Source organism: Rhinolophus ferrumequinum, chromosome 2 (assembly GCF_004115265.2).
Source record: "Rhinolophus ferrumequinum isolate MPI-CBG mRhiFer1 chromosome 2, mRhiFer1_v1.p, whole genome shotgun sequence".
Classification (NCBI taxonomy): domain Eukaryota; kingdom Metazoa; phylum Chordata; class Mammalia; order Chiroptera; family Rhinolophidae; genus Rhinolophus; species Rhinolophus ferrumequinum.
Window position 1 is genome coordinate 100,351,214 of NC_046285.1, and position 23,092 is coordinate 100,374,305.

General features: G+C 44.8%; 1 protein-coding gene across 1 annotated transcript in view; it reads left to right on the top strand.

Annotated features, from left to right (window-relative positions):
- The window catches only part of CLIC6 (chloride intracellular channel 6), a 44,807-nt gene that overhangs the window by 15,840 nt on the left and 5,875 nt on the right, over positions 1-23,092 (top strand). The window contains exons 2-5 of the mRNA XM_033121462.1: positions 18,856-18,965; positions 19,474-19,599; positions 20,193-20,299; positions 20,737-20,918. Coding sequence (XP_032977353.1) covers positions 18,856-18,965; positions 19,474-19,599; positions 20,193-20,299; positions 20,737-20,918 — 525 coding nt within the window. The remainder of the gene's footprint in view (positions 1-18,855; positions 18,966-19,473; positions 19,600-20,192; positions 20,300-20,736; positions 20,919-23,092) is intronic.

Consider the following 23,092-nt stretch of genomic DNA (forward strand, 5'->3'; position numbering starts at 1 on the left):
AATGTGTGAAGTGAGTTTATGGCCCCAGGTTTCTCCAACACCGTCCATTGTAGGAGGGGTTTTCGGAGTGTTCTCAACACAGCGGGGATCCCGAACTAGGTCAGGAATAGAACAAAGCTTGTGAAACTCTAGAGGCTGACCCTTCCCTGAATGGCTCTCTCCTCCTGCCCCATTGTCGCTGTCCCCTTGACCTTGAGGGCCTGTTGACGTGTCAAAGTGCTTCTGTTCACAGAGCGGTGGAGTGCTGACTGGCAATGTGTTTGAGGGATAATTGATTGATTGACGCTTGTGTCCATTCATTGTATCAGCAAGTGTTATTAAGCATCTCAAATCCCATAAAAGAAAGTCTTCTTTTATTATTTTTGCACAATGTTGTCTTTAGGAATGAGGTGCCATATTTCCTGGTTTGGGGCACTCAGGGTTTTGTGTCATTTTTCACCCCCGTGCCTCATTTTGTCAAGTCCACCTTTATTGAATAGACTCAGGGACAAGACAGAGCTAAACCAATGCCCTCTCCGCTCTCTCCTCCTGGTGTTTGTTGGAGGGGCTCTGTGATCAGGATCCCATAGGTCATCATCATTGTCAGTGTGGATTTGGACAGAGAAGGGGTCCAGGGAACCAGAGCAGGTCTGGTTCAGATGGTCGCCAAGGATGGGCTGGACAAGCTAAGACATGTAGCCCACTTAGGGTTAAAAATACGTAAGATACAGCAAGTCCTCCCCCTGATCTTTCAATCCCCTGCACTCTCTTGTTTTCATCTGTGTAGCTGCCTTTATATCCGTGATAAGTAAACGAGAGCCTTCACAGAATCTTCCCACTCCAGTTTCTTCCTGAAATAGACTTGACTTTTCCTGTTTAGTTCATTACCTACAGGCACCCTGGTGTAAAATATTGTCAAATTCTTCTGTACAAAAAGCAATATTTTGTTGCCTCATCTTTGAATTCCGGTTTTCCAAGCCTTCCTTTCCCTCTTAACATAACACCGAGATATAGCAGTTCTTGAGGCACTGGAGTAGCCTGGATTGGATCTAGGACCGTAAATGAACACCTTCAGACAACCCCAGCCTCCGCTCATGTGGTGTCGCCGTGTTCATCTCCCTGAGGCAGGTGAAGTGACTCAGCACCCTGACGCTGGATTGCTGTGGCCACTGTACGATTTGCAACAAATTAGAGACACTAGTTTCCTGGCGACTTAGCATAACTGCCCCTTTTGAAAACAGGAGCCTTGGAATGGTTTGCTTCACGACTGGTTTGTGGACAACTGTGTGACGCTGATTTCAGGCTCCCTGTCTTTTTTGAATCAATGGGTAGGAGTTAGGGAATCCTGAGGCAGGACCAGCCCCCCTTTTATTTTCCCAAGGGTGAGGATGGGAAGGAGTTAGAATATTTGCCAAAAAAAGCAGGTGGTAACGAAAAGACTTCCTTATAATAAAGCCAGGGCATTAGCTTTGGCCTTGGCCAGCCTGTTTGGTGTTTCTCTTGTTTGGAGAGTGGCTGATCCACGTTGGCCACAGGCCTTCCCTGTTCTTGGATCAAACAAGGCCATAGGATATAGTCAGACAACTAACAGTGGGAAATGGGGGAAGGGAAAGCTTCCAGATAATTCTATAATGCCCGAAATCTTCTAAAATCTCTTCGTTGGAAACATCTATAGGGTGGTACCACATGTCTCTGCTCACTGACCTAGAAACTTCAAGTTCAGCAAATTAGTTATCCATGGCCTAGAAACCTCTGAACTTGTAAGCATTTACAAACAACACGGAAATACAAAATGAAATCTAATTGTTAAAATTGGAGTAGTTATCCTTTGCAATTCTAGTAAAGTTTTGTGATTTTCCTAAACTCTACTTTCTTCCTTCCTTCTTTCTTTCCTTTTTCTTTCTTTTTTTTTTTTTTTTGTTGCTGACTGATTTTCTTGCTTTTGAAGCTTAACGCCAATCTTTCCTATTTTATGCATAGTATGATTTTATGTACTCCTGGTTGAGTCTTTTGTCTCCTTTCACCAATGCAAAAGGACAGGCTGGTTTGAGCCCAAAGCTTGTGAAACCTGAGATTTCGGTTTACAAATGCAGGCTTACCTTCCACTCTCACTGGCCAGGAGAAAAGGGGCAATTAGCAAACTGATGTCGCTTTGCTTGCTGAAATATGAAGATACAGGGCAAAGTTTACTAAATTTGCATTTAAATTGAAAAACTACCATGCCACTATACCAGCAATCTGGCATGCCATCCCACAGTGCATTATGCAATCACCTCTCTCCTTTACAAGAAGTTTTGTTTGTGCTGGGAGCTGTTCATTTGTTTGCTATTCTTGTTGAAATTGCAAAAGCTATTCAGAGATAATTCCATTTTTCCATTAAGCAAGACAACTGCAGGAGAAACCGATTACCTAATTGACTAGAAACAGCTCTGCTTTATTTGTCTTTGAAAAAGTAGCACACATTTTCAATGGACATGTCATCTATGAAATAGATCTTTTACAAATTTTAATTTAGAACACCAAATCTATTTAGTACCCTAAGTTGCCATTTTTCAGTATACCAGGTGATTTAATTTTATGTTTGTCTTTTTATTAAATTATTGTATATTTTTATTGAGGTATAATTGAAGTACAACATTGTATTAGCTTCAGGAGTACAACATACTGATTTGATGTTTGTATCTATTGTGCGATGATCACCACGATAAGTCTATTTACCTTCCTTCACCATACACAGTTACAGAATTTTTATTTCTCGTGATGAGAACTTTGAAGATTTATTCTCTTAGCACTTTCAAATATACAATATAGGATTATTAACTATAGTCACCATGCTGTACGTTACATCCTCATGACTTATTTATTTAATAACTGGAAGTTTGTAGCTTTTGACTCCCTTCACTCATTTCAACCCTCACCCTAGCCTCTGGCAACCACCAATCTGTTCTCTATATCTATCGTGTTTCCCCGAAAATCAGACCTAACTGGAAAATAAGCCCTAGCATGATTTTTCAGGAGGCCATCTCCTGAACATAAGCCCTAATGTGTCTTTTGGAGCAAAAATTAACATAAGACCCGGTCTCATTTTCTTATTTTCTGGGAAACACGGTATGAGCTTGTTTTTTTTTTTTTTTTTTTTTTTTTTAATTCTATATATGAGTGAGACATACGGTATTTATCTTTCTGTGTCTGACTTATTTCACTTAGGATAATGCCCTCAAGGTCCATTTATGTTGCTGCAAATGGCAAGATTTCCTTCTCTTCTATGGCTGATATTCCATTGCATATATATGCACATGTATATATAGATAGATAGATAGATAGATAGATAGATAGATAGATAGATAGATAGATATATCACAGTTTTTTATGCATTCATCCATCGATGGACACTTAGGTTGTTTCTGTATCTTGGCTATTGTAAATAATGCTGCAACAAACATGGAGGTGCATATATCTTTTTAAACTAATGTTTCTGTTTTTTTCAGATACCCAGAAGTGGGATTGCTAGGTCATATGGTAGTTCTGTTTTTAATTTTTTTAAGGAACCTTCATATTGTTTTCCATAGTGGCTGCACCAATTTGCATTCTCACCAACAGTGCATAAGGATTTCGTTTTCTACACATCTTCACCAGCTCTTGTTACTTCCTGTCTTATTGATAATAGCCATTCTAACAAGTGTGAGGTGATATGTCATTGTGGTTTTGATTTGCATCTCCCTAATTAGTGATGTTGAGCATCTTTTCATGTTCCTGTTGGCCATCTGTATGTCTTTAGAAAAATATCTATTCAGATTCTGTGCCCATTTTTTAAATTGGATTGTTTGTTTTTTTGCTATTAAGTTGTATGAGTTCTTTATGTATTTTGGATATTAACTCCTTATCAGATATTTGATTTGTAAATCTCTTCTTCCATTCACTAGGCTGCTTTTTCATTTTGTTGATGGTTTCCTGTGCTGTGTAGAGCTTTTTAGTTGATGTATTTCCACTAGTTTATGTTGGTTTCTGTTCCTTTGCTTTTGTTGTCAAATCCAAAATATCATTGCCAAGACCAATGTCAAGGAGATTACTGCCTTTGTTTTCTTCTAGGAGTTTTATGGTTTTCACGTTTTACATACAAGTCTTTAATTATTTTTTAGTTAATTTTTTGTATATAGTGTAGATAGTGGTCCAGTTTCATTCTTCTGCATGATGCTGTCCAGTTTTCCCAACAACATTTATGGAAGAGACTGTCCTTTCCTTATTGTGTATTCTTGGCTCCTTTGTCATAAATTAATTGGCCATATATTTGTGCATTTATTTCTGGGCTCTCTATTCTGTTCAGTTGATCTATGCTCCTGTTTTCAGGTCAATACCATACTGTTTTGATTAATATAGCTTTGTAATATAGTTGAAATCAGGGAGTGTGATGCCTTCAGTTTTGTTCTTTCTTAAGATTATGTTGGCTATTTGGGGTCTTCTGGATTTAATTTCAGGTTTTGAGCTTTTTTCATAGCTATTATGACCAGCTGTAGGAATTAATACAGCTTATCAAAAGTGCCTTGAACCTTTTCGAAAGAGATCTGGCAAGCATGCTTTTAGAAAATGAACTTTAATAAAAAAAGACATGGGTATTCATCTGGCTTTGCTACTTCATCAAACATCTGTAGGAAGCTGTAGAAAAAGTCACCAAAATGGACCCTTTCATGTTGTATATGAGGAAATGGACAGTGTCAGCTTGTGGGAAGGTAAGAGGTTGCTGGATCTGGTGCCCTCTCCTCGGCTGACCCCAGGGAAAACATCCTTAACAGACTGTGGCTTTTTTTCTAGGTGGTTCTCTGAGATTCAGGCTTTCATGGGCATTTTTAGTCAGGTAGATTCTTCCAGATCTTACCTATCATACCACACAGGTGATCCCTGCCTTCTACCTGAAAAGTTAACCACAGAGCCTCTGATTTCTGCCATCTTTCAATATGAAAAGGAAAGTATTCTAAAATCCACACTGGTCCTAAATGCTATCTCATAAGAATTCCCTCAATAACTTTTAAGATATTTCTGATTTACTGACTAGTTTCAGTCTGAATAAAAAGTATTATAGAAATACCGGCCCCACAGCATTGCTCGTAGAACTTTCACAAGTTAGTTATTGAAACCAACCTGATTGTCTTGGAGGTTGGTTTCTCAGACTTTCTTCTTTGTTAAATAGTTCCAGGCCTTTGGCCTCTTTAAAACTCATAAATATTTCAAAGAAAAATAGAAAGAAAGCTGATATCTTTTCTTATTTTTCAGGAAGCTACATATTTCTAAAGAATTTTGCAAGAGAGCTAGAGGACTCTGAACAAATTGAGGAAGTTGAATCTGAACACATTTAGACATAATTAGAATTTCTTTTTTATGGTCTGCTCTAGCCCCGCCACCCCCATACGTCCTCCCTTTTCTCTCCATTGCTCTTCATTGAGAGTCAAGAAATAATTTACAAATCTTCAATTGTTATTTTCCTACCACGAGCAAAGTATGCACTTCTGCTGCTGATGTCAAATCAAGATGCATTTTTAAAGGCATGCTGTCCAAGTTCCAATTGTGTTAGGGGCCTCATTATTGCAGAGTCTAGGATACAAAGCCATTGCTCTCTTCTGGTCGTCTTCCCATGAGGTGTTCCCATGGGAATCAGGGGTATGGAGATCAACATGCCCTAGTCTTTCCAGGACTTGCCTACTTTTAAAACTGAAAATCTTAGGTTGCAGGAAACTCGAGTCCTGGGCAGATGGGGGAGGTTTAGCCTCTGAGAGGGGCTAAAAATTAACTTGTGACATTTGCCAACAGAACCTAATCAAGGATGGATATGGTAAAAGTGAAGGTGGTAAGTCTGAATGTGCTTCCCAAGGCCACTAAGGGGCGCCAACAGCAAAAGAGTTAGAGAAGTACCACAAACTTGGTGGCTTACAACTCAAATGTCTTATCTTATAGTCCTATTGGTTAGAAGCTTGACAAGGGTCTCAGTGAGCTAAGATTAAGACATCAGCAGGCCTGTATCTCTCTCTGGAGGTTCTAGGGGAGAATCCATGCCTTTCCCTTTCCAGCTTCTAGAGGCCACCTGCATTCCTTGGCTCGTGTCTCCTTGTTCCATCTTCAAAGCCAGCAATGTTCATCTCTCTGACCATTGTTCCCGAGTCAAGTCTTCTTTGATCACAGCTGGGAAAGATTCTCATTTTTAAGGACGTAGATGATCAGATCGGGCCCACTTGATAATTCAGGATTACCTCCCAATCTCAGATCCGTACACTGACCACCTTGGCAGTCTTTTTTTTTTTTTTTTTTTGCCATGTAAAGTAACATATTCACAGGTTCTGAGTATTAGGACGTGGACATCTTTGAGGGGCCATTATTCTGCACCAGTAAACAGTCTTAGAGCTTGTGCTTTCACATTCTGTCATTGTCACCCCAGGCCATGGCCAGAATGAGGTGTGGTAGACCTACCTGGAAAGTCAACTGATGGTATTTTCCTGGCTACTTGCTTCTGAGATAGCCCTACTGGTTCTGAACCAATGCCTTCTCAGAGTCTGAAATGAGAAGAGCAAGTCTGAAAAGCCCTTTTTCTACAGCAGAAAATGGCCTTGCTTAGTGCTTGTCACTCTCTGGGTGCTTTTATTGAAAGCTATTCATGGCCAAGGTCAGGCGTTTGGTATTACATGCCTTAAAAAAAATTCCAGACCCAAACTCTTTTGGCCACACAACATGGACTACGCTACAACTAATAAGTTACTAGTTGCCTTTTCCTTGCTGCTTTTAGGATTCTCTCTTTGTCTTTAACCTCTGCCGTTTTAATTATAAATTGTCTTGGTGTGGGCCTGTTTGGTTTCATCTTCTTTAGGACTCTCTGCACTTTCTGGGCTTGTGTGTCTATTTCCTTCACCAGGTTAGAAAGTTTTCAGTCCTTATTTCATCAGATAGGTTCTCAATCTCTGGCTTTCTCTCTTCTCTTTCTAGTACCCCTGTGATGCAAATGTTGTTACACTTAATGTTGTCCTAGAGTCTCTTAAGCTATCCTCATTTTTTTTTTTGGATTTTTTCTTTTTACTGTTTTGTTTCAGTGTTTTCTACTACCTTGTCTTCCAAATCAGTGATTCAGTCCTCTGCTTCATCTAGACTGCTGGTGATTCCTTCTAGGGTGTTCTTCTTTTCAGTTATTGTATTCTTCACTTCTGACTGGTTCTTTTTATGGTTTCTATGTTCTTTTTTATGCTTACTATCTCTTTGTTGAAGTTCTCACTAAGTTCTTTGAATATCCCTATAACCATTGTTTTGAACTCTGTCTGGTAGGTTGCTTGCTTCCATTTCATTTAGTTCTTTTTCTGGATATTTCTGCTGTTCTTTTATTTGGGATGTATTTCTTTGTTTCTTCATTTTGGCTGCCTCTCTGTGTTTGTTTCTATGTATTGTGTAGATCTGCTATGTCTCCCAGTCTTGTCAGGTAGCCTTATGCAGTAGGTGCCCTGTTGGGCCTTGGCAGTCTCCCTGGTCACCTGTTATGGGTACTCCCAGAGTGTCCCTTGTGTGGGTGTGTGTGCCCTCCTGTTATAGTTGAACCTTGATTGCTATTGGCACTTCAGTGGGTGGGATTGACCCTCAGGCTGACTGGCTGTCGGGTTTGGCCACATCCACAGCTTATGAGCTGCTATGTAGGGAGTTTACCTCACTAAGTGGGATTCGCCCCAATGGGCTCTAGTGCCTGTTGAGACCACCCTTTGTGTGTGCCACTTGTGAGGCTAATTGGGAGGTGCTCTGCTGTGGTCTGAAGCCAACCACCAAGTATGTTGGTTCTGGGGCCTCTTGGGGCAGGGGGGTCTAGTGCAGGCCCAGGTCACCCACTGCCTGTGACCAGCCAGGGACTACCTGGTAGGAGCTACAGAGTGATCTGTGGTTGTTTGCTGCCTGTGATAAAGTTGGAGGCACGCAGGATAGGCTACATTGCGAACCTAGGATGGCTGCCACCAGTACCGGGCCTGGGCTAGCTCTGCAAAAAGCCAGGACATTCAGAGGCCAGCTGCCACCTGCTGACTCCTTTAAGTTTCAGCCACTGATAAAACCTCCTGTGGTACGTGAGTTGGGTGAAGTAGGGCCTCAGGGAGTCACCAGAGTGAGAAGGGTTGTGGTCACAGGGTAAACGTAGACTCTGGTTTGGTGTCAGTGCAGAGCCTGGAGCTACTCAGCAAAAGTCTCGGAGCACACCGAGGACAGTCACCACATACCTGGGGCTTGTGGACTCTGATAGTTTTCCAAGAAAGAGTACAATGGGGAGGGACTAGCTGCTCACAAGAAAGTACCTCTGATGTTGGAGGAGTTGGGTGGGGTGGGGTTCCAGCAGAGCTCACCAAGGCCAGTCAGAGTCAAATTTAGCCATGTGGGGGTGGGCTCCACACAGAAAGATGGTGCCCGCCTGCTGGCTGCATGGGAGGGGCACTGCACAGGGAAAATGTCGACTGCCCTCTAGTCCTCCCCCTGAAGCTACACTCCTCAGTCTGCCCCCCCCCCCCCATATATCTCTGAGGCCCCCTGAGTCACCATTCCTCTGCTGGGGCCCAAGGTGAGTGCCTGCGAGTCAGTGAGTGAGTCTGTACGTGGGCCATTTAAGAGGATGCCTGGTTTCCTGCAGCTTTCAGTCCCACCTGGATGGTCGGAATCCCCACTGTTTTTCACAGCCAGATGTTGTGGGGGCTTCTCTTCCCAGTGCCAGTACTTGGGCTGGGAGCCTGGTGTAGGGGACTGGGGTCCCTCACTCCTCCAGGGGGAACCTCTGAGGCTGAGTTATCCCTCCTTATTCTCAACCGCCACACAGAGATTTGGGGCCCATTTCACTTCTCCGCCCCTCCTACCGGTCTTGGCGTGCCTTCTTTATATCCTTAGTTATAAAACTTCTGTTCAGCCAGACTTCAGATGGTTCTCCAGATTGATTGTTCTGTAATTTAGTTGTAATTTTAATGTGTTCACAGAAGGACACAGGGACAGTGTTTATCTACTCTGCCATCTTGGATCTAGGGTATACATTTTTGATAGCCCAGCCAAAATCCATTTTCTGTCCCAACCATTGTTTTCATCTGCTTCTAATATGTTTTTTTCCTATTACTATGGATTCCTGCAAGCCACCTCCAATCCTTACTAGGAAGAGGTGGGGTAAAACCAACAGACAAACATTTCCTCTGAGGAGGGGCCCTACTGGAGCCAGAGTTCCCTCCATTTGGACATAGGCCAGTTCAGGAGTAGGATGAAAAGGAGTAGGATGCTAGTTGACTCCTAAGTTCAAATCCTGCTGGGTGACCTTGGGCAAGTTACTCTAACTCTCTGTGTCTTTGTTTTCTCACTTATGAATGAAGGTTAGTAATAGTTCCTGCATTGAATAGGGTTGTTGTCAGAATCGAGTTAATATAAATAAAGTGGTTAGAACAGTGAGTAGTAGAAAGTAAATGCTATGTAAGTGGTAGTTGCTATCATCGTCATTATCATCATTTTTACTTCAAAATGGCCATTTTGTTCATAATTACATTTATAAAAGACAGAAATGGAATCTGCGATCTTAAGACCTTGGGTGAATTATTTTGAGAAGATGCATCTTTGAGAAGATGTGTCTTCTTTTTTCAATGAAAGGTGGGAGCTAAATTCCAAGCTAACACTAATCGATACTGATCTTTTGATCCTAAATTCCCAGGAGGCAGACACTCAAGTGTGCCAGGGTGTCTCCTCAGCTGCTGCTAACTTAGGGGACCCTTGGAAGGTTTTCCTATTTGAGTTGGTACAGAGTTTCTTACTCTTCCTTTTAATCCAAGGGGAAATATAAAGTATCGAAGAGAAATTGTGCCTGTTTTGGAGAACGATTTAGGGACTTAAAAATGAGGAGGTCCTGTTTTCTGGCCCATTTGTCTAGTGCCTTTTGCTCTGGGGTGTCTGTCACACCCCGAGATGAACCATTCTGGAATTATTTGCCACCTGAACTGCACCACCGAGTTTAACTACTTCTCTTTCCTGAAGGTGGCCCGACAGCCAGGAGGAGAATGGATGTTCCTGCGTGACCTTGTTCTACAACTTAGGGAGTCTGCCAGGCTTGTCTTAAATTCCCACCTCCTTCCCCAACCCCACAGGCTCAGCCCTGTCTATCTGTCCCTTCTCCCAGGGAGCTCTCAGTGCCATCTCCTCAGCTTCCAAGGTCGCAGCGATTGCATCTGATTGACCAATGGACTCATCTGTGCTGATGGTTGGGGGAGGAAGCAGCAAAGCCTTGCTTCCAGGGAACCTGTGAGGACTTTGTAATATTTTCCCCCTCTTCTAAAACTGAGTCTGTCATGTGGGCGGATGATGGGGTGACCCACGGTCCCAGCTCACCTGGGACTTGGGGGAGGGCAATGTGGATTTCCAGGTTTAAAATCAGGACAGGCCTGGCCGACCAGGTCATCCAGAGCTTGTCATTTTGGGTGGGTGGGAAAGGAGCCCCAAGACAGGCAGGCTGGGGAGACACTTGGGCACAAGTCAAGCTGGCAGCACTGTTGGGCCTGCCAGGTTCTCCTGAGGGAGGAGGTATTGTTTTGTTGTTTTTAAAGGAACACTATTTGCCCCATGATGTGAGTTTTTATGGAGTGACTTCCGTGGGCCTGGCCCTGTGCTGTGGGCGCTGTCAGGGCAGTGGGAAGAAAATGAGCACGTCACAGCACTCAAGGGAACAGTTCATCACCCGTTCTGTGCAGAGGTCCACCCTGAAGGAATGAACCAACAGGAAATAATTAGTAAACAATTTGGTGCTAAACCAGGCAGAGCTGACTATATTGCAAGCAGACTTCAGAAAAACGGTGAAAGTAAAGCCAATCAGAGAGTCATAGAAAGGGGTCAAGAGTGGGAGAACTTACCTACCAGACCTGAAGTAAGATGGCAGCAGGGTGGCTAAGAGGTATTTCAGGAAGGTGACATGGGATAATTAAGGCAGTTGGCCTGAAAGGGGACAGCATTTGAGGAGAGTAACTGGCTTGACAGGCGTATATTGGAAAGTGGAAAGGAAAGGAAGAAAGGAGGGAAGGAAGGAAAGAGGGAAAGACAGCCTAAGGACTAACGGACAGATGAGGGAAGCAGGAAGAAGGGAGGAAGGGAACGGGGAGGGAGGACAAAGGAGAGGGAATGAAGGAGAAAGATCATTGAACATTTGTTTCTCGGTGTCAGGCATCATTTTCTGTGATTTCCACATGACATCTAATTAATTCTCACCCAACCCTGAGGGATACCCTGTTATCCTTACTTTGTAAATGAGGAAAGGGCTGTGGTGGGAGGTTAGGTACTTTGCCCTGGTCACACTGCTTGACAACACAGTAATTTGAATTTGCACTTGAATAGTATCCAGCAGAATGATCTAAGGAAAATGGCATTTTATCAGGGTGCACCTTCTGCAGCATACAGGGAAGGTAAGAGGGGTTAGAAATCCAAGACAGAGACCCAGCAGGAGGCTGCTGCGGAAATGTCAGTGGGAGGCTCTGAGACCTGGGCAAAGAGTGATTTCAAAGGAGGACATGTGGTGCTGCAGGACAGACTGAAGTTCAGACTGACGGTCAGGTAAAAGGAAAGGAAAGAGTCTGGTTTCCATCTTGAAGACCTGGAAAGAAGTTGGAACCTTTAAGTGGATCCCGTTTGGGAGCCCAAGAGACATCTTTATTCATCTAATTCTGTTGACGTCTTCGGACAGGTTACATAGTGTCTCTGTGCCTCAGATTCCTCATCTGCAAAATGGGACTAACACGAGGACATCTTATAAGAGGTTGACAGGACGGAATATCATAATATCCATCATTGTTTGGAACCATTCTTGAAATCAGAGCAATGAGTGTTTGCTGTTATCAGTTTTGAAAAATCACCTTTGAAATCATTGATTTTGGAGGACATTTCCTTCCAAAGCATTCTTGGACAAGGAAGGGGTGAGCAAGGGTGTTTCTCCCCCACTTTATTATAATAACCTTTCTTCGTGTGGATCTGTAATTCCAGCATGTTGAGCTTCAAATCTCGATGGGGGCATGTTACCTTCTTTTCCCTTTGCATGGAATTCTCTCTTCCCCAGGTGATGGGGAACAGGAGACAGCCCGTGTCTGCTCAGGCTCCCTTAGTGCCAACTGCGAAAGTCAGAAAGGAGGTCAGCCTTTTAACAGGTACAAGCAGAAGCCTTTGGTGTCATTTCTTGAGAAGGAGGCAGTTCCCTTGGGCTTAGCCTGCCATCAGTCAGGTGCTCACAGCTCTTCTGTCCTCTGGACCTTTAGCCTGGAGATTGCTGTAACTCCCAGATGCCAACGCCAGGCCAGGGCCCTGCCGTTTTGCCTCCTGGCTGAAGAGCTGTTTGCTTTTGCAATTAAGAAAATGACTTCAGTGTTAATTTTCACTTGGAATAGATATCGGAGGCGTTACTTTCAGGGGGGAAAAAAATCAGTGGTTCTTTAAGGACTATACGGTTTGGCACGAAAATCAGACTAATTGAGCCTTGTTAAAAAGTACCCTAGATTCCATAATTGCCTGTTGTGGTGCATGCAGTTTTGGAAGAGTAATGTTGATGATGGTAATGACAATAATAGCTGCTTTTATTGGGTGCCCAGGAGACTCGAGTTTATCACACAACGTCCTGTAAGGCATCAGTATCTTTAACCCTGTTTTTAAAATGGAGAAACTGAGGCTCAGGGAGAGCAAACGAAATGCTCCAGGCCACACAAGTAGGAAGTAGTGGGGCCAGCGTTCCCCCCACCAGCTTTGCCTGGCTCCAGGCTGCACCCGTTCCCCTCGACCGAGATGCCTCGCAGAGACATGATGCTACTTAGGAATGGAAACGGCAACTTATCAGGCGAATGGAAAGAATGATGCATTTTCTTCACTCACGGAATTATTCAAAAGCAGGAAGTCGCAGATCTATTAAAAGACTGCATTCTCAGTCAAACCCTTGGACCAAGAGGCTTGGGGAAGACTTTGCTGCCCCGCTGCACCCTGTCTCCCTGTCCGTCGCCCTCTGTCTCCTCCACCATCGATTCTCCCTTCTCCCATTCAATGTCATTCTCTGTGGCTGACCTCGTCGCAGTGAGAATCTGTTTGCTTCTGAAAGGGAAAGGTTTATGGACATTGGCCCAGAAAAGGAATAGCAGGGAGGGGCTGTGAGGCACTGGGCTTCTTTCACATGGGAGCCATTGGATTCAAGTCCCCAGTCAGTTTTTGAGTGTTTACTGTGTGCGAGGAACTCTGCCAGGGCCTGTGGGAGCCACCCAGGTGCCCTGACTCCAGACACCGCCCTTTCAGGGGTTAGAGAGATCCCCGCTCTCCCACCTGCTTCTGCCTGGGAGTAAGAAAAGACCCAGTAAGAATGCCCCGACCCATCCCACAAGGCCTGCTTGCTGGGCTGGGACAAGTTCCTCAGCCCGACCTGCTCCCGATGGCAGACCTTGAGTCAGAGACAGTGGGTGCAGGCTGGGCGGGGTGGTGGGCTGTCACTGCCTCCACGTTTCCCTGTCACAAACGCCAGCTCTTCCGCGTGCTGCATGCTGATGACTGATGACCCCTAGGTCCTCACACACCACAAGAGGTGTTCATCACACACTGGCGTCAGTTGTTTGTGCAATAACACTCCAGGTGCCGAGGGAAGGGAGCCCAGGAACCTGGAGAAGGCCGACTGTTCGGTTAGAAGGCTAGAATCATTGTGCCTGGCCACACACTGTAGGTCCGATCGCCAGTTCCCAAGGTGTGTGAGGCCATCGTGCTTTCAGCAAAGGATGCAGAAAGAATTCAGGGACTCGGAGGGCGTCATCTCCCATCCAGCTGTGTTGAACTTTCTGGCCGTGCTGTGTGCAGCCTTCCCCTCCCCTGGGCAAGCAGCCAGCAGAGGAGAGTCCTGGCTGGTCCTCCAGGCCACATTGTTCTTCTCAGAGGAGAACTCATTCTGGTGGCTGTCCAAGGCCTCCCACATCAAAATCTGTCTCTGACCCCTGCCTCCTCTGGTCAGCTACTGTTTTTATTCAGCTTTGGTCCCTCTGGAACGTTGGAAACAGAGTGGGCCATCTTCACTCCCTGATTTTCTTCGTATCCCTGTGATGGACACACCCAAACTGTTTGCCCCCAGATCCCTCCCGGTCTCCCACAGGACCTGGAACACTTCCCTGCACACAGGAGACACTTTGTACCTCCTTGGCTGAACACCAGTTATCAGCAAAGGGATCGTTAGAATGTTATCAATTTATTGCCTCTTCTTTATTGTCTCTGCCCCTTCCCCACCCCCTGCCAAATTGTTTTTCACTACATTTGAGTAGAGTAAGGACAAATGCTTACTTTACAGAATGTTTACCATTTAGGCTTACATAGAATTTTCTAGAAAGAAGGTAGAACCAAGAAGGTGAGGAATCAAGATGGTGAGTGGGTGACCTGCTCTGGCGGGAAGGAGAGGATGGAGTGCCAAGGAGCCACCAAGAATATTTTGAGGGCTCATCATCCGGTTGTCAAGTCTAGACTAGGATGCCAGGGGTCTGTCTGATCCTTCAAGGGCAGTGGCTGGACGGGAGTCATTTAGTGAAGGTGGGGGAGTGGCTGGTACCCCTTACTTGTAACTCCAGCCCAGCATTTGGAGAGCTCATTTGCCTGAAGCGAAACGCGCTGAAAAGAAAATTAAAAAAAAAAAAAATTTCCCCACAAATTCTGAAAGGAATTAAGTGTGCAAAGAGTAGGTGGGAAAGGCTCTAAATTGAAGAGGGCCGGTGATGAAGAGGAATTTCTGACCTTTGTTGTGACCTTCGGACCCTTATATCTGGGGCCTCTGTGACGCGGAGGTGGGCACAGGCCGGGACCCAGCAGAACTACCACTGAGCTCGAATGCTCCCGCTGGTCTCAGTTGCACGCAGAAATTTTCGGAACATGTCAGAGGCATTCGTGTTTTTCTCTTGAGAATAACCATCGTCGGCACTCAAAACAGTTGAATTTGAAAGGCAGACATACAATCGTGGGTTCTCCAAGTGCCTGGGTCTTCACTGGAAACAAAAGACACTCTGATCTCTCAAACTGCTTAATTTGATTTTATCAGAAACGTATACATACAAAATTTCCCCCGTAGGCTGAGAATTCTGTGAGAAATGTGAGCCCATAGTGTAATTAGCCTGACAGCGTTATCAGCAATGGAAGATAAAACTTTATGCGATCAAATGTTCCATCTATGGCGACGGTGTCAGTTATTCACTCCTAATAAGTACGTCTTGATCTCGTCATTTTGTCCGGTTAATAAATGTGACCAAGATGTCCACTCTCTCCCAGTATTGCTCAATAGTGGGCTTTGCAGATGGTATATCTCTGCCTTTCTTTCTGCTGGCACATCCTAGCACTGAAGCACATTAAAGGAACACAATTAGGCAGCAAGGCGTCCTCGTCACTCCCACCATGTTCCCGTAACTCCCTCATTTACAACAGACGAGACAGAAAAATTTTTTTAGAGCAATTTAAGATGAGGCAACATGGGGTATGTAAATCCTGTTTTATTGGCAATTGTGGCAGCTAGCTAATTCTTCTAAAGTGCCTCACAGCCTTCATTCCACCAGCCGTGCTGGGTTGGAGCAATTTCGTTTTCAGGCATGGGGGGAGGGGGACATGTACAATCACAGCTTTCATCACTGTCATCGAAGTGGTGGGTGCAGTGGCCATACAAGACCACCGTCCTACCTTCTGGCCACATGTTTGGTCCCAGTTGCAGTTCTGGGAAGGAGATTGTTAAGAAGTCCAAGTTTTCACAGAGTCAGATGACAAAGGCAGGTTTTCTTTCTTTCTTCTTTTTTTCCCCCCCCAAATGCATTGCTCCTCCCCCCTTTACTTGTCCTAAAGACGTAGCGGCCAGGATTCAGGAAATGGCGAGAAGAACAATTTCAAGGGAACACACGGGCTTGAGATTATTAAAGAGACAGAGCAGGGGGAACAGGCCTACGCAACGTAGCTGTTCTCCAGACACGGTAGCAGAACGCGGTTTGCTGCAGGGAGGCCCATCCTGTCCCACACGTCCAGCCCTTTATCAGGTCAGAGATGACAAAGCAGCCACAAGCTCAGCGGGGCTTTGACATTCAAGATGCGGTATCACTGGATTCCCAAGGTTACACAGACAAGGCAGGAAGAGAAAGAAAACAACGGCCCCCCTCAGCAGAACTCATCTTAGACTTTACTGTGCTCAGAGTAACAACTATAAAAAAGAGAGGTGGAAAAGCTGCAGAACAAGTCAGCACTGGCCAAAGTATGTGGCTTTGTGTCCCTGCGTTCATCTCCCCCGTCCTCTTTCCTTGGCTTGACTCTGCCCCAACCTGCAGTGGGTAAGAAAGCAGCCTGATTTAAGAAGGATCCCAAGCAGCAAGCTGCTGGGAGTTTTACAGACCCAGGTCTGAAGTGCGTTTTGCTCTGGGACACACTGATCAGGACGTAGGCAGCCTTCAACTTGGCCATGAGGGGGTGGGACTCAGGTGGCCGAGGGGGGCGCTGTTTCAGGGGAGTTGTAACAACTACTTGGACGCTTGGGTCCTGACTCTCCACCTCCCCACCCCTCGGGCTCCCAGCAACTTCACAGATTCCAGCTGGGAAATTCTCCGCTCCTCCCCTTTACTAAGTGGACAGAAGACTAAATGCCCGAGGGAGAAAGGGAGAGCCAGAGGGGTTGGAAGGGTGTGGAGCAAGCCCCCAGAGCTCCAGGGACTCTGCATTCAGTGATCCCGGTGTATTGGTTCCTCTTTCTGGGTAATAACCCTGCCCATCATCTTCATGGCTTCCTGACCACTGGCCTCACAACACCTTCGGGAAGCTTATTCAGATTCCTGGGCCCCATGCCAGACCCTCTGAATCCGACTCTCCGTATTACTTTTGAATGAATATTTTTACTTTCTTTTCTTTTGTATTGAAGTAAAACATGCAGTAAAGTCCTCAAACCTTAAGACTTTGTCAGTTGACTATACCTGTGTAGCCACCATCCAGATCAAGACACAGGACATTCCTGCCACCCAGGAGGCTCCCTCTGACCCTTCCCAGACAATACCCAGCTTCCAGGGCACCTGCTATTCTGACTTTCATCACACTGGGAAGTTTGCCTGTGCTTGAACTTCACCTACGTTGAATTACACAGGACTCTTTCAAGCCTGGTTTCTTCTCTCAACATTATGTATGTGAGATCCATCCACACCATTGCTTGTGCAATAGCCAATTCTTTTCCATTGTGGGGCAGTGTCCTACCGTAGGAAGACATTACAACTTATTCAGTCTGCTCTTGATGGTAACTGGGTGGTTTCCAGGTTTGGGCTGTTTTACTCAAGCTACTAAGAACATTTCTATATGTGTCTTTTGTGCTCATAAGCGCTCGTTTCTGTTGGGAGGAGGATTGCTGTGTCATCCGTTAAGTGCATATTTTTAACTTTCGGTAGATAACTGCTGAAGTTTCCCAGGGTACTTGTACCTCTTTACACTGTCAGCAGCAACAAATGAACATTCAGTTGCTCTGTATTGTCCACACGTGGCATGGCCAGACCTTTTCATTGTAGCCACCCTGGTAGGTGTGTAGTGGTATCTCTCTGGGTTTAATTTGCATTGCCCTGCTGGCCAGTAATGTTAAGAACCTTTCCATGTGCTTATTGGCCATTTGGATTTCGCCTTGTGTGAAGAGGCTTTTTAAAATCCGGTTGTGTGTCTCTGGTCCTCTTAATTTGTAGAGACATCTTGTCACTAATAGCCTCTCTGGGTGACTTAACGCTAACATCTGTTAAGTACATCTTGCATTGTTCAGTTTTCTTGAGGCTATTTGTTTTCAATTTCCAAAACAGTAGCTCACTTTCTGCCTCGTGCCTTTCTGTTACTCAGGTTCTAGATACAGTGCTTTTCTCTCAACTTTCTTTTAGCTACATGTGGCAGAAATGGACGTCATGGATTAAATATGGCTGTGTTTGTGTCAGTGAAGTCTGGGGATGTGAGGAGCATGTCTGAGTCACCTCTGTGCTTTTCCAGCAGCACTTTGCTAAGACGATAACCTCATCAGAGATGTGTGGAGTGAGAAAGATGGGACGAGAAAGAAGAGTTTCGAAACTTCTTTTCTTAGCCTTGGTAACACCACTCCATTTCCCAGGGTTTGGGAAGCCCTCCAACTCCCCTCTCTTCTCTGACACCTGCCTTTCTCCTTTGCCAGAGGACATACGTTCATTTGTTCTGTGCTTGTGTTTGGGGAATGGGTGTGTGGATGTGACCTGTTTTGGGTCATCAGAGAGGAACCTGTCATATCTTTCCACTCTCGACGCCAGCTGGGTAATAGTCTACCTTCTAAGTACAATTGCTCCCCATCTCTCTGCCACCCCATGAATCAGAGGAGGGGTCATAAGAGTTTTACAGTGTCCAGGGATCGCAAAGCACATATTATCCCTTTCTCTCATTCTGTAGCTGAGCATAGCAGAGACTATTAGGGATGGTGTCTGGATGGGAGAGTCGGCTGGTCTGTTGTTTAGCATGATCAGCCTGAAAAGAGAGGTGTGTTGCTTCTGGAAAGGATCAAGACACAGAGGAGGGGGAGAGAGCATGTCTTTCTTCTTTGCCTTCGGTGACAAAGGGAGTTCCCTCTTACCACTCTTTCCCTCTGTGCACTGCTACTCAGAGGCCCAGCGTGGCAGGAAGTGGTGAGGTAGTGGGAAGGAAGAAAGAAAATGCTGGCTGCACTGTGCCTGTGTCCCCTCCTTCCCCCGCCCCACTCCCACCTTGGCACAGAGGCTGAGTGAAATGGCCTCAGAAGGATATTTACAGTCTCATGACCATGAACGAAAATTTGTAATGATTTTGTGCACGTGTGCTGTGGAATCTGGCACGTATAATTGTGAGACTGGCTCCAATGAAGATTTCTTTTTCCACTTGTAGGCTGGTTGTGATGGGGAGAGCATTGGAAATTGCCCCTTTTCTCAGCGTCTCTTTATGATTCTTTGGCTAAAGGGCGTTATATTTAATGTCACAACAGTGGACCTGAAAAGGTAAGGTGAGGTTTTCTGCATTATTGAAATAACTACCTAACTTCACACACACACACGCGCACACACACACACACACACACACACACGCACACACACACTCCCCTAAGACCCATGGTGTTATCACAGGCCTGTCCGCCCTTGGTCAGGACCCTGAATCAAAGCCAAGTGTGGGCTGAGCAGTAATTATGGGATCGGATGAGACATAATCAGGTAGGAGTAGGAGTTGGGGGCGCCAGAGGAACCTGCTCGCCCAGTTACTGGTCAGCTGTGCACCTCTCCAAAGCCTGTCTGAGCAGTGCTCCTGGCTGATAACACTGGGGAGAGGTAACTTTTTCACCTCCATATGCAGAGCAGGGGCCACACTTCACTGCCAGTAAGCCATTTTGTAAACACACAATTTCCCTTGAAAGCCTCGAGGGCTGTTTCTCTTCAATCGGGGAGGACATGGCTAAGCCTTGGAAATGAGTCTCACACTGGCCTACAAACACTGCCATTCCATCCCACCCAGGAAACCCGCGGACCTGCAGAACCTGGCTCCCGGAACGAACCCTCCTTTTATGACTTTTGATGGTGAAGTCAAGACGGACGTGAATAAGATGGAGGAATTCTTAGAGGAGAAATTAGCTCCCCCGAGGTAGGCTTCATAAAACCAGTGTCACATCATGGTTGTCACTTACCCCCAACAATAGACTTCGTGTGTTTGGTTTCCTGTGGCCGAGGTACTTACTTCCTAACTGTACCCGTGGCGTGCCACAGAAAACACAGGGCAAGATTAGAAAGCTTGAGTGAAGGTGGCCTGAGTTTCTTTGCTCTGTATCTGCATTTTGGCAAGTAGGGTTTGATGGCAGGAAGTGGGGGAGGAGGTTGGTTGATGTCACGTGGGTTGCCCATGCCTTAGGTACACTGCTGGAAGGGAAGGAGAGCACTTGGCACGCAACGTCATGTAGTACTGGATTTGGAAGGGGACTTTCTAGCCCACACCTTCATTTTAGTAGGGAGGGAACTAAGACCGGCGAGGCCAGGTGGGCCCTGGGTCCCAGGAGGAGAACAATCAGTCTGAAGCTTACCCTCAGACTGCGTGGCTCTGAGCATTGAAGATAAAAGGATTAGGAAAACATTGAAGGGGAAGTTTTCATTTTTATATCCACCTGCCCTCCTCCCCCAACATTGTGTCATCCCAACTCAAACATTGCTTATCTGTGATATTCTACTTTTCCATTTTTTAAGGTACCCTAAGCTGGGGACCCAACACCCTGAATCTAACTTTGCAGGAAATGATGTGTTTGCCAAATTCTCAGCATTTATAAAAAACACCAAGAAGGATGCGAACGAGAGTAAGTTCTCAACATGGCCATGTACTTGGCTTCTGGTGTGGTTTCTTAGGAGGTCTTGGGAATTCTGCCTCATTTTACAGAGGGGTGGGACCTGTGTCTAGAAATAAGGTAAAACTACCTCCAAATTTGACTAAGCACATGGATTTCAGATTAAGTGCTTCTTCTAGAGGTTGGAAGCCCAGAAAATGATATTTTTTTGGGAGGGAAATAATTACCACCAGGAGTTCCCAGTTGCATCATGGGAATCCTACTTCATGATAGGAGTCCCATAAAGATCTTTGAAGAAATGAATGAGTTCAAGAAGTAGCGGTGTTGTGTAGACAGTAGAATTATTTTCCAGGGAGGAGTGAGACCAGTCAGACTCCTTCCTTGTCTCTAGAGAAAGATGACAACTAACTCATGGCTTATCTTAGTCATTTTCTGCCTTCCTGTTCTAGTTTATGAAAAGAACTTGCTAAAGGCCCTGAAGAAGCTGGATAATTACTTAAATAGCCCTCTGCCTGATGAAATTGATGCCTACAGTGCAGAGGAAGTTGCTGTTTCTGGAAGGAAGTTCCTGGATGGAGACGAGCTCACCCTCGCCGACTGTAACCTCTTACCCAAGCTCCATATTATTAAGGTTTGTTGTTCTTCCTGCCACATGAGCTGAATACATGAATGGAGCTTTGTTTTATTTTGTTTTGACTTGTGTCTTGGCCAGACAATGAAACAATCTAAAATGTGGTTAAAACTCTAGCTTGTTTCTATTTGAGGCAGCCAGAGCCCAGGTTTCAGATACGTGGATCTTCTCAGGTACCTTCAGATATTCTTAACAACGTCTGGGAACATGAGTCCTGTCCCTCCCCCCTCACTGCTTCTTTTCAAATCTTGCTCCCACAGCCGAAAGAAAAGTTAAGCGAAAGCAGCTTGAGGGAATACATTGATTATACCTGGCATTTAATGTTCAAGGCTTGGAAATGATGAGTGAGTTTTAAATGTGAGTTCGGCCGATTGTTGGTGATCGTCAGGGTACACGAAGCCCTGCCTAGGGATGACGGAGACCTGTTCTCTCCGTTCTTAACATCGACTTCCTACAGCTGGGGGTGCACTGAGAGCTCCTTGGCTGGGCCTCTGCCAGATTTGATATCCTGTCTTCTCAGATAGTTGAACATGAAATAAGAGCCATAAGCCACATATTATTAGGGTTTTAGGGCTCCCTAGACCAGTGGTTCTCCAACATGAGAAGGCATAAGAATTGTTTGGGGAGATTTTTAGGAATGTAAATCCCTTGATCCAGCCCAACTTACTAAATCAGAACTTCTGGGGTGACCCTATGATTCCCAGGCAGATGGCCCCACAGTGGACTCCATAGTAACGGCTGTCCGTCAGTAGTGCCCCCAGCCTCTTTATCACCTACCATGTTTCCCCGAAAATAAGACCTAGCTGGACAATCAGCTCTAATGCATCTTTTGGAGCAAAAATTAATATAAGACCTGGTCTTATTTTATTATAATATAATACAATATAATATAATACAATATAAGACCGAGTCTTATATTAATTTTATAATATAATACAATATAAGACTGAGTCTTATATTAATTGTTGCTCCAAAAGATGCATTAGAGCTGATTGTCTGGCTAGGTCTTATTTTCGGGGAAACACGGTACAGATGTTAATTGATATTGTCATTATCACTAGTGCTATGTCCTTGGCCTTCAGTAACCCCAAATGCCCCAGGAAGAAGCCCACACCTTGTTCTGGAGCACCTTTATTATTCAAATCCCACCAGGTCTAGAGTTAGGTGCTTTTGGATAGGGGAGATGGAAGAGGAGACAAGTCAAGGACCTTGTGTTCTAATACACATTTAATTAGCATTTAGAAATTTATAAATTAGGTTCCCACAATCTTTGGCTCCGATGTTCCTGTGGGCTGCCAGCCACCGCGGGTCACTCCATGTCATTCTCCTGCCTTTCTCTTACTGCATTTCTTCTTCCTTCCCTATTCCCCTCCCATTCTCTTCTTTCTTCTCTCTTCCTTGCTGTGCTCAGGGCACCCGTTTGAAATTCCAACCTTAAAGATACTGCTGATCCTGCAAATTAATGTTCTGAAAAGAACATTCTAAATAACTTTATATTATTATAATAACAATATAAATAACTTTGCCAGTGCCCTGACACCTAAAATTTAATGAAAGCCTATGAACCCCTTAAACCTGCTACATTGGTGATTGTTGAAATTGGAAATGTGGGAGCCATCTTCCAATGAGATATTCATGCAGTTGTGTCTTGGTTTCGCCCCTTTAGTGAATATATTCTAATCATGGTTATGATTAGAATAGTATCATAGTGTAGTATCAGTACACTATGTATACTGATATACAATAGTATCAGTATAGTGTAGTATCATAGGAGTATTTGGGGGTCAGGGAAGAGCAAGAGAAATGCCTCAGCCATCCAACATCACTTGCCACTTGTTTAGCCCCTATAAAGAAAGACTCTTTTACATTTCAGTAGAAGCAAAGTATGTAGAATGAAATAAAGCAGTCCATGGCTCCAATATAAGACCTAACAGCAAAATCTTCAAAGCCACTTAGCACTCAAAATGCCAAACAGCTTAATAATCTTCCAGGATGGAGCACTTCTGAAAGGAAATGAGAATCAGTCTAAAGGAATTTATGGTAAAAGATGAGAGAGTAAAGGAATTTATAATTTATTCTCCTTTCTGAAACCCAGCTAACACAATATGAAAAAATAGAGCCTTAAGTTCATCTTTCATAAAACCAGGAAAGGGCAGATAACCACCTCAAAGACT